Source organism: Schistocerca piceifrons, chromosome 3, assembly GCF_021461385.2.
Source record: "Schistocerca piceifrons isolate TAMUIC-IGC-003096 chromosome 3, iqSchPice1.1, whole genome shotgun sequence".
Taxonomy (NCBI): domain Eukaryota; kingdom Metazoa; phylum Arthropoda; class Insecta; order Orthoptera; family Acrididae; genus Schistocerca; species Schistocerca piceifrons.
This window is the reverse complement of record NC_060140.1, coordinates 848,441,835-848,453,903: the sequence shown is the minus strand read 5'-3', so window position 1 is coordinate 848,453,903 and position 12,069 is coordinate 848,441,835. Positions and strand designations below refer to the sequence as shown.

General features: G+C 42.8%; 1 protein-coding gene and 2 non-coding genes across 3 annotated transcripts in view; 2 read left to right on the top strand and 1 right to left on the bottom strand.

Moving 5' to 3' along the window:
- The window catches only part of LOC124787730 (huntingtin), a 392,251-nt gene that overhangs the window by 22,236 nt on the left and 357,946 nt on the right, over positions 1-12,069 (top strand). Inside the window, exons 2-3 of the mRNA XM_047254577.1 lie at positions 909-1,092; positions 3,987-4,111. Of these exons, the coding sequence (XP_047110533.1) occupies positions 909-1,092; positions 3,987-4,111 (309 nt within the window). The remainder of the gene's footprint in view (positions 1-908; positions 1,093-3,986; positions 4,112-12,069) is intronic.
- Trnas-cga lies at positions 1,400-1,474 on the bottom strand. The gene has a single exon. It is a non-coding gene; the product is annotated as a tRNA-Ser (tRNA).
- Trnas-cga lies at positions 8,082-8,156 on the top strand. The gene has a single exon. It is a non-coding gene; the product is annotated as a tRNA-Ser (tRNA).

Below are 12,069 nucleotides of genomic sequence, written 5' to 3'. Positions count from 1 at the left end.
ACTGCTCCGATGGTGGTACAGACACGATGAGACAAAATTCCGCTCAAACTGTGAGCAAAAAGACACTGCCAGTGAACTGAAACTTGAACATGAAGTACTGAAAACAATTCAGACCAGTAGCTGCAATGAGGAGTGTTCACACTTCTACAACACAGGAACAGATCGCCTGAATGATGCAAAAAAGAGAGCTACTGAGAGCATTGACTCATGAATGTGCATAGGCTGAGAAACTTACTGTGTGGTAGGCATCATGGAATGTGATGAATACGCCTGCCTACAGACTGTAACAACACAAGAAGAAAGAAGATGCTGCTCCATGGAATTAAATATTACACAAGCAACAATCCACTCACTTGAAAAAATGCCTGAAAAAAACTTGAAAAATGAATTGGCTGCTGCAGTAAACAAACTGCTGCACAGCAAGATAGTTGTCCATTCTTACATATTGCGGGTCTGTTGTTGCTTGCATAAATGATGGGGCACACACTTTCTTTCTGCAGTATGACCCATCACAAGCACATCTAACAGACTGTAATGCTGTGAAGTGTATAACCTCTGTTCGTCTTATTAACTCATTTGCAAGTTTTTCCATGAAATGCAGATCTTTTGTGTTGTTCTTACATAGTCTGGCAGGCCCATAAAGAACTTCTGCTCTTTCTGTTTGGGGTGCACATGCAAATTGATCTTTGTAGCAATTTGGAACAAGTGAGATCATTATTTCCAATTTGGTACTAAAGCTTTTACTTACCAAGTAGTGACGTGAAATGGTTACAAGTTTTGATGTAATGTGTGTCTCTGGAGGTGTGAATAAATAATGTGTGTTATTCTTAAAAGCTGGAAATGTAGAACAGTGTATCCTTTTAGAAATTTCTATGGGTGTGTAACTAACACAGTTTTATTTTTAACAGGGTGAAAGAAAAGATTGCACATTGTGTGACAATAGCTGATGCTATGTGCCAAACTGGCATAAAAGGAGCGTCAAACTTTTCCCATTTGCTCAGTGTTGCAATTGAAATCTTGCTTCAGTTATGTGATGACCAGCATTCTGATGTACGAATGATCGCAGATGAAAGCCTCAACAGGATTATTAGGGTGAGTCTTTTTGTAGAAGTTATCTTTCATTAGTTTCTGATACAACTATTTTTGTACATAGTATTCTAGAATATTGAATTGCATACAGCATACTGTGATAGTGTAGTTTCAGAATTACACTGCGTGTGTTTCCTTACAGTGAAGCTGAATAATTCTAGAGCAAACTTTCCTGCTTTTCATTTGTTTCTTCCTTCCTTCCTTCCTTGTCCTGTAGTGATATTAATGTATAATTGCATATTTTACCAATCTTTCTATTTTGAATGTGCAACAATTCAGTTATTGAAACTTCCTGGAGGATTAAAACTGTGTGCCCGACCGAGACTCGAACTCGGGACCTTTGCCTTTCGTGGGCAAGTGCTCTACCAACTGAGCTACCGGAGCACGACTCACGCCCGGTACTCACAGCTTTACTTCTGCCAGTACCTTGTCTCCTACCTTCCAAACTTTACAGAAGCTCTCCTGAGAACCTTGCAGAACTAGCACTCCTGAAAGAAAGGATATTGCGGAGACATGGTTAGCCACAGCCTGGGGGATGTTTCCAGAATGAGATTTTCACTCCGCAACGGAGTGTGCGCTGATATGAAACTTCCTGGCAGATTAAAACTGTGTGCCCGACCGAGACGCGAACTCGGGACCTTTGCCTTTCGCGGGCAAGTGCTCTACCAACTGAGCTACCGAAGCACGACTCACGCCCAGTACTCACAGCTTTACTTCTGCCAGTACCTCGTCTCCTACCTTCCAAACTTTACTGAAGCTCTCCTGCGAACCTTGCAGAACTAGCACTCCTGAAAGAAAGGATATTGCGGAGACATGGCTTAGCCACAGCCTGGGGGATGTTTCCAGAATGAGATTTTCACTCTGCAGCGGAGTGTGCGCTGATATGAAACTTCCTGGCAGATTAAAACTGTGTGCCCGACCGAGACTCGAACTCGGGCATACAGTTTTAATCTGCCAGGAAGTTTCATATCAGCGCACACTCCGCTGCAGAGTGAAACTCTCATTCTGGAAACATCCCCCAGGCTGTGGCTAAGCCATGTCTCCGCAATATCCTTTCTTTCAGGAGTGCTAGTTCTGCTAGGTTCGCAGGAGAGCTTCTGTAAAGTTTGGAAGGTAGGAGACGAGGTACTGGCAGAAGTAAAGCTGTGAGTACCGGGCGTGAGTCGTGCTTCGGTAGCTCAGTTGGTAGAGCACTTGCACGCGAAAGGCAAGGGTCCCGAGTTCGAGTCTCGGTCAGGCACACAGTTTTAATCTGCCAGGAAGTTTCACATCAGCGCACACTCCGCTGCAGAGTGAAAATCTCATTCTGGAAACATCCCCCAGGCTGTGGCTAAGCCATGTCTCCGCAATATCCTTTCTTTCAGGAGTGCTAGTTCTGCAAGGTTCGCAGGAGAGCTTCTGTAAAGTTTGGAAGGTAGGAGACGAGGTACTGGCAGAAGTAAAGCTGTGAGTACCGGGCGTGAGTCGTGCTTCGGTAGCTCAGTTGGTAGAGCACTTGCCCGCGAAAGGCAAAGGTCCCGAGTTCGAGTCTCGGTCGGGCACACAGTTTTAATCTGCCAGGAAGTTTCATATCAGCGCACACTCCGCTGCAGCGTGAAAATCTCATTCTGGAAATGCAGTTATTGTTGTAATTATTTTTGGTATTAACTTCATTAAATGCTGCTACAATCTTTTGCAGTTACTCAAAATTGCTCTTAGACTAATATTGGGATGTTTCCTTACTAAACCATATTCCCATTATTTCAGTTCTTATTTTAAAAATGGGAATAATCTGTTCTCCACCCTTCGTAGCTCTTTATAAGGTATATAATCTCTTTAATGAGATCTATTTTGCCTTCTGTATTTTACTCTGTATACTTTTACGCTGTTGGCTGTATGCAGTACTGAATAGAAAGGTGTAGTTGCCAACCATTCGGAACAGTTGGCTGACAAGTATGCAAAATGAAATTTTGGCACTGGCAATCAAGAATAAAGGCGAATGGTGTGAATATAGCATTCACTAATAGTGTAAAATTGAGAAACATGTATAGCGTGCTATACAGTTAGTGTCTCTTTTGTTGCAGACTTTTTTATTTTCCAATTGCTTTATACACAATTTCTTCACTGTTTTCCTTTTCGTGTAATACCTCTTATCTTCCTTTTGAATTGCCAGTTCCCAAAATCCAATGTTTGATGTCTCGGTTTCATTTGTTCTGCTATCAAGCTGTCTTCAATTTTTCCTGTTTTTCCAGTTTGTGAATGGGTATGCTTCATTTGTATTATAAATTGTCACATCAAATTTTGATTTTAAAATTATACGTTTTAATTACTTTAGAATGCGGCCAGTAAAGCTATTACAGGAGTCCTATCCAGGCACCTTCCAGGCTGGTAAACCTCGTGTTGTATAATAGCGTCCTGGACAGAATTTGTGTACTCTGTGTGTCTGTGTCTAGTGTTATCTCATGTGAAGGGGTTGGGAATGTTTTAAAAATATTTGAAAATTGTGTAACTTTAGTGGGTCATGGATACCAGCCCTGTATTCATCTAGTCGGATGTGGGGAAACTGTCTAAAAACCACATCCAGTATAGCCTGCACATTGGCACTTGTTGTTAATCTGTTTGCGGATTTGATCTGGATCCACAGCATCTCCCTGCATTCTGGGAGCAGCATGATTATGCACATGCTTATGCGGTTGGGTGAAATATGGAGTTATGATGGCTTTGTGTAGTATACCCAACTACGTTCATTATTTAATAACCCTCTTTGTTATCACTTCAGTTGCAAGTACTCTTACAAAAGAAATGTGAACTAAGTATTCAGCTTTCTTGCTTGGTAATGTGTTTAGCAGGCTGTAAATTATATCAGTATTGTTAAGTATAGATATGAATTCCTCACTTGAATATTTGTTTTTTTTTAGGCTATGGCTGATAGCAATATTGTTAAGATCCAAGTTGAACTTCATAAAGAAATAAAGAAGAACAGCAATCCTCGGAGTTTGAGAGCAGCATTATGGAGGTTTGCGGAATTGTGTCATATGATCAGGTACGTCGAATGTGTTAGTCAAAGAACAAAAAACTCGCTGCTACCAGACACCGTACAGGAGTTTTACATTTATTTGTTTGTTTGTTTGTTTGTTTATTTATTCATTCCTTAATTCAACTCTATACAATTTCTGTTATATAGGTATAGTCTGGACATACACAATTTCAATTATATTTATGTGCATAACACAATACAGACATATCTAATTTAGTGAGAACTAAATTTAGTTACCATTAAGGTGAGTACCCAGCACCAATCCAATATACCAACAAAAATAGCCAGTTTTTGAGAATACAGTGTTAATATAATTTGGTGACTAAAATATCTACTCACGAGGCTGCAACAAGAGGAAATACACGAAAAGATTAAGGAAATGTGAAAGCTTTTGGGGTCAGTGGCTCTTCTTTCTGGCAGAATTGTTAAAGGGGAAGGGACAGGGATGAAATAAAATGACTGATGAGATTTAGGAAATGGAGGAGTAATGGAAAAGTCATCCAGAACCCTGGGTCAGGGAAGACTTGCCAGGCAGGATGAGAAGGAAGACCCCTCACCTGAATTTCTGGGTGACTTTTCTGTAACCCTCCCCATTTTCTAAACCTCCTCAATCTTTTTCCTTCATCCCTCTTCCTTTCGCTTCAGCCCTTCTGCCAGAAGAAGGATCCACTGGCTCCAAAAGCTTGCCCATTTCCAGTACTTCCATATGCGTTTTCTTTTGCTGCCACTTGGTAAGTAGATGTTTTATCTATCCAATTATACAACACCAATTCAAGATTTACATAATGTAGGCTGGATGAGATAAGAACATGACTATCACACTTTTATGTCCACATGAATTCATTTTCTCGTCCTCAGAATTTTACATTTTTCACCAATTCATTTTTGCAACATACACCATGCACTCACTAATCTTCATTATCTTACACTCTGAAAAGTACACATGTTCTATATTTATATTTTGTGTTATAAATACACAGGTGTCATAATAATTTCTTGTTTGAAGGACATCCTCTCTGTTATTTAGCTTCTAAGTATGTTATATCTGAATGTTCCTATCTATTCAGCCCAAACATCTATTGTAGTAGAAAAAATATTTATACTGTAGTTGGAAAAGGTACCAGTATACACACTAGTTATTTCTAATTACACACTTGGTTGACAGGGCAGCACTGGATCAGGATTGTAGTAACATAATAAGAAACAATCAGTAACATTTATTAATAGTGATAGTACTAGTTCACAGCTTTATATAACTTAACTAACAGTTTGATATGTGCAACTTGATTTCCTATATCTGTTACGATGAAATCTAAATAACTTTGTTGTCTCTTGGCACTTGTCTGACTCATGGTATTTGGCCGTCTCTTGGCACTTGGCAGTTTCCTAGCACTTGCTGTGTGGACTGTTGTCTTCTTAACGAAAATTGTGGAACTGTACTCTTAGAGTAATTGCAGGAAATGCTGAAACTGTAGGACCTTGGTGCCTGTTCGCAGTTGGATCTGCCTCAGCATCAGTACTAGGTGGAAGCAAAATAATCCATGGTTGAAAGCACTGTCTCTGGTGACTGGCAACACTAGTCGCGGATGAATAAGACACGCTGATGGACATGGCACAGAAGCCGAGTGTAGTCTCAATTAGCAATCGCCATCTGGATGCTGCAATTCAACAAGCTTTCCTTCATAAGCTACACCTTATTGGTGTTTTCTTTGATTTGGAAAAGGCCTACAATACTACATGGAGGCATAATATTTTGTCGCAGCTCCATTAGTGGAGATTCCTTGGACGTCTACCGACCTTCATACGCTCCTTTCTCTCGGACAGATATTTTAGATACAAGGTTGGGAATGTTCTGTCTGACGGTTTTAAGCAGGAGAATAGTGTCCCTAAAGGGAGTGTATTAAGTGTCGGGGATTCGCCATTGCAATCAACAGTATTGGGTCCACAGTGCACCATCCGGTACTATGTTCCTTGTTTGTGGATGACTTCTCCATCTTCTGTGCATCCTCCAGCCTTGCCACACCTACACGGCAATTGCAGTTGGTGACGGTTCACCTGCTTGCGGATTGGCTGCTTCCATAGAACCCGCTTGCTGATTGGCTTCTTCCATAGAACCCGCTTGCTGATTGGCTTCTGTCTACTGTGGCCATGCAACTCCAGTGCTGATTGTCTGTTGTATCACTACACTGTAAACCACTCTTGATTTCACTTTTCAAAGTTCACGAGTCCTTGTTTATTGTGGTTATGTACAATACTCCTCACCTGGGGCACTGCATGTAGTGGTTTGCCTACTTTGTTTCTTTGTCGATTGTTTGTTGTCCCCAATGTCGACGTGCTGGCTGAAAACATAGAGGTTGGATGTGCAACTACTGTCTACTGTAAATGATGTAGCCGAGAGATGCACAGTTGCCTTTCACAGTCTTTTACCATCATTTTTCACAACCCCCCGATAATAGTTATTTGGTCAGTGCACTATTGTTATAACTTCCCATAAGCCTCATTAATAGTTAGCAGGCGAACATCCACATACTACTACAATAGTTTCCTGTTGAACATCAACGAGTAGTAAAAACATAACCACACAATTCACAGTTCTTTCGGAATAATCAGGTATGTATGGAACAGACACAGTCAGTCCATGTCCGAGTTTCAGCTGAGGAACCTGTGTTGGTTAGAACAACAACAATGCTTCAACTTAACTGTGGAATAAGTGTTAAACAATTAGGCCATGTGTAAAGCAGTGACAGTGTCTGTTCCATACGTACCTTTCTATTCTTCAAGAACTGTGAACTTTGTGGTTAGGTTTTTACTGCTCGTAGATGTTCAGTAGTAAACTATTGTAGCAATATGTGGATGTTCACCTGCAAACTATTAATGAGACTTATGGGAAGTTATAACAATAGTGCACTGGCCAAATAACTGTGTATTATCGAGGGGTTGTGAAAAGTGGTAGTAAAAGACTGTGAAATGCTACTGTGCATCTGTCGGCTACATCATTTACAGTAGGCAGTAGTTGCACATCCAACCCCTATGTTTCAGCCAGTACGTCGATACCGAGGACAGCAAACGATCAATGAAGAAACAAAGTAGGTGAACTGCTACAAGTTGACGATTATGTGGTTGGAGGAATGGTCTTGCACTGTAGGTTTTAAATTCTCCATGGAGAAAACAGGTTGTGTTGATTTTAATCGTTCCTGCTATATGTTTAATTTACCCATTTTAAAACTGGGGACACCATTCTCACTTTTAAGGAAAAGATGAAATATCTGGGTCTTAGTTTTGATGGGAAGCTGACATGGTTGCCAAAATTTAAAGATCTGAAACTGAAATGTCTCAAAGCCTTAAATATCCTTAAATTTGCCAATCATACTCTTGGGGAGCTGATAGGGCACGTCTGCTCTAACTTTATAAAACCTTTGTGCGACCCCAGCTTGAATATGGATGCCAGATTTATGGGTCAGCAAGGCCTTCATACCTTAAAACGCTGGATGCAGTTCACCCCGAGGGTATTAGGCTGTCAGCAGGAGCCGATTGCACGAGCCCTGTTGTTAGTTTGTGTGCGAAGGCTGGTGAGCCTCCTCTGTCTATTCGACATCTTCTTCTTGTGGTATGCCAAGCATATCAGGCATTCAGAATGAGATTTTCACTCTGCAGCGGAGTGTGCGCTGATATTGAAACTTCCTGGCAGATTAAAACTGTGTGCCGGACCGAGACTCGAACCTGGGACCATTGCATTTCTCGGTTGGGCACACAGTTTTAATCTGCCAGGAAGTTTCATATCAGCACACACTCCACTGCAGAGTGAAAATCTCATTCTGGCAACATCCTCCAGGCTGTGACTAAGCCATATCTCCGCAATATCCTTTCTTTCAGGAGTGCTAGTTCTGCAAGGTTCGCAGGAGAGCTTCTGTAAAGTTTGGAAGGTACGAGATGAGGTACTGGCAGAAGCAAAGCTGTGAGGACAGGGCATGAGTCGTGCTTGGGTAGCTCAGTTGGTAGAGCACTTGCCCGCGAAAGGCAAAGGTCCCGAGTTCGAGTCTCGGTCCGGCATACAGTTTTAATCTGCCAGGAAGTTTTATATCAGGCATTCTCTGTTTCTACATCGCTTGCACCCAGCTATGTTGTTCAGCCACCACTGGAACGGCTGTTCGATCATCGGCCACAAGCAACATGGCCTTTGGGATATGTGCAAGGGGAGCTTTGGGTTGTTATAGGTGAGGGGCATGGTCCAAAGCCACGGGTGGAGTAGGGCACCCTCCTGGCTACTACCAAGGCTTAGATTGCTTTTTGAACTGACTGCTTGCAAGAAGTAGTGTACCCCAGACTATGTTTTTAAAATTATATTTAATGAGATTTCACAGAGCCACCCCGATTTTATTGCTGTCTATACAGATGGTTCTAAGTCTTGTGACAGCCAGAGCGAGAGCACCAGCAGCAGCGAGTACTGTTTGTATAAAGCGTTTATTTTGCATTTTGTTTACGACCTTCCACTAAGGAAGGGATTCTATTTGTGTTTATCTGCTCTGCATAGTAACTAACAGTTCTTGATAAAACTTTATGTAGTTTTCGTGTTAGATTTCTTAGTGTTTTCTTGATCGTTTAGAACAGAAAGCGCCTTAAAACCGTCTTTTGTTTGTTTCGCGGCCGTTAGCCACTAGTCACTTGAATCAGCAGTTGTCTTGTGACAGCCAGAGCGAGAGCACCAGCAGCAGCGAGTACTGTTTGTATAAAGCGTTTATTTTGCATTTTGTTTACGACCTTCCACTAAGGAAGGGATTCTATTTGTGTTTATCTGCTCTGCATAGTAACTAACAGTTCTCGATAAAACTTTACGTAGTTTTCGTGTTAGATTTCTTAGTGTTTTCTTGATCGTTTAGAACAGAAAGCGACCTAAAACCGTCTTTTGTTTGTTTCGCGGCCGTTAGCCACTAGTCACTTGAATCAGCAGTTGTCTTGTGACAGCCAGAGCGAGAGCACCAGCAGCAGCGAGTACTGTTTGTATAAAGCGTTTTTGTACTTATTTGCTGCGCTTAACTTTTAAATAGTTTTTCTGGGAAAACCTAGCGTAGTTTTCGCGTCTCGTATTTCAGTGAGTGTTTCTTGATTATCAGAGTAGCTCATCAGAAGATTATCTTGGGAATTTGTCACCGTATAGAGTAGGGTAAACATAGTCATGTGTAGGGACTGTGGTTGTTGCGAGCGGACGCAAGGAGAATTGGCCACTCTTCGGGGGCAGGTGGAGGCTTTGTCTGTTAGGCTCATCGAGCTCGAGGCGCAGGCGTCGGCTCGTAGTGGCGTTGGGGCAACTGTGGTGAGACCTATGCCTACTTCGGTGGCCTTGGAATCACATGGAACCCCTGATGTCGCTGCGTCTTCCGGCAGTGAGCATCTTACCGGTCAGCCATCACTCCAGGGTGAATGGCGGACAGTGGTGGGCTCGCGCGTGCCTGGCCGAAAGGCGAAGGTGGGATCTGGCCGCGTGGCAGCTGCCTTACACCTTTCCAACAGGTACGGGGTGCTTCCTAGTGGTGATGACATCGTTTCCGAGCCACCACAGGATGCCTCGCCTGTTGGGCCAGTGGCCGATTCTCCGGCAAGGTCCCGACAGTCACAGAGGGCGGGCCTATTAGTTATAGGGAGCTCCAACGTTAGGCGGGTTATGGAGCCCCTCAGGAAAATAGCGGGTAGGTCGGGGAAGAATGCCAGTGTGCACTCGGTGTGCTTGCCGGGGGGTCTCGTCCGTAATGTGGAGGAGGCCCTTCCGGCAGCTATTGAACGCACTGGGTGTGACCGGCTGCAGATAGTAGCACATGTCGGAACGAATGACGCCTGCCGCTTGGGTTCTGAGGCCATCCTTGGTTCCTTCCGGCGGCTGGCTGATTTGGTGAAGACAACCAGCATCGCACGCGGAGTGCAAGCTGAGCTTAATATCTGCAGCATAGTGCCCAGAGTCGATCGCGGTCCTCTGGTCTAAACCAGAGGCTCAGACGACTCTGCGACTATAATGGTTGCAAATTCATCGACCTCCGTTATTGGGTGGAGAACTGTAGGGCCCCCCTAGACAGGTCAGGCGTGCACTACACACCGGAAGCAGCTACTAGGGTAGCAGAGTACGTGTGCGCCACACGGGGGTTTTTTAGGTTAGAGGGACCCCCCCTTGGGCGAAACGATAAAATACCTGACGGCTTACCAGAGAGGACATTATCATCGTTGATAAAGAACGTCCGTCCTCAGAGACCAAAAACAGGAAAAGTTAACGTAATATTGGTAAACTGCAGGAGTATCCAGGGCAAGGTTCCTGAATTAGTATCTCTTATTGAAGGAAATAGTGCGCATATAGTATTAGGAACGGAAAGTTGGTTAAAACCGGAAGTGAACAGTAACGAAATCCTAGACACAGAATGGAATATATACCACAAGGATAGGATAAACGCCAATGGTGGAGGAGTATTTATAGCAGTAAAGAATTCAATAATATCCAGTGAAGTTATTAGCGAATGCGAATGTGAAATAATCTGGGTTAAGTAAAGTATCAAAGGTGGGTCAGATATGATAGTCGGATGCTTCTATAGACCACCTGCATCAGCAACCGTAGTAGTTGAGCGCCTCAGAGAGAACCTGCAGAACGTCGTGAAGAAGTTTCGTGATCATACTATTGTAATAGGGGGAGACTTCAATCTACCAGGTATAGAATGGGATAGTCACACAATCAGAACTGGAGCCAGGACAGAGACTCTTGTGACATTATCCTGACTGCCTTGTCCGAGAATTACTTCGAGCAGATAGTTAGAGAACCAACTCGTGAAGCTAACGTTTTAGACCTCATAGCAACAAATAGACCGGAACTTTTCGACTCCGTGAATGTAGAAGAGGGTATCAGTGATCATAAGTCAGTGGTTGCATCAATGACTACGAGTGTAATAAGAAATGCCAAGAAAGGAAGGAAAATATATTTGCTTAACAAGAGTGATAGGGCACAAATCGCAGAATATCTGAGTGACCACCATCAAACGTTCATTTCTGAGGAAGAGGATGTGGAACAAAAATGGAAAAAATTCAGAAACATCGTCCAGTACGCCTTAGATAAGTTCGTACCGACTAAGGTCCAAAGCGAGGGGAAAGATCCACCGTGGTATAACAATCATGTACGAAAGGTACTACGGAAACAAAGAAAGCTTCATCATAGGTTTAAGAGTAGTCGAATCATAGCTGATAAGGAAAACCTGAACGAAGCGAAAAAGAGCGTAAAGAGAGCAATGAGAGAAGCATTCAATGAATTCGAACATAAAACATTGGCAAACAATCTAAACAAGAACCCTAAAAAGTTTTGGTCATATGTAAAATCGGTAAGCGGATCTAAATCCCCTATTCAGTCACTCGTTGACCACGATGGCACCGAAACAGAGGACGACCGAAGAAAGGCAGAAATACTGAATTCAGTGTTCCGAAACTGTTTCACTGCGGAAAATCGTAACACGGTCCCTGACTTCAGCCGTCGCACGGACGCCAAAATGGAAAATATTCAAATAAACGATATCGGAATTGAAAAACAACTGCTATCACTTAGTAGCGGAAAAGCATCCGGACCAGACGAGATACCCTTAAGATTCTACAGTGATTATGCTAAAGAACTTGCCCCCTTTCTATCAGCAATTTATCGTAGATCGCTGGAAGAACGTAAAGTACCTAGCGACTGGAAGAAAGCGCAGGTCGTTCCCATTTTCAAGAAGGGTCATAAATCAGATGCGAATAATTATAGGCCTATTTCGCTTACGTCAATCTGTTGTAGAATAATGGAACATGTTTTGTGTTCTCGTATTATGACGTTCTTAGATAATACAAATCTCCTTCATCATAACCAACATGGATTCCACAAACAGAGATCATGTGAAACTCAGCTCGCCCTATTTGCCCAAGAAATTCACAGTGCCGTAGACACTGGCGAGCAGAGTGATGCCGTATTC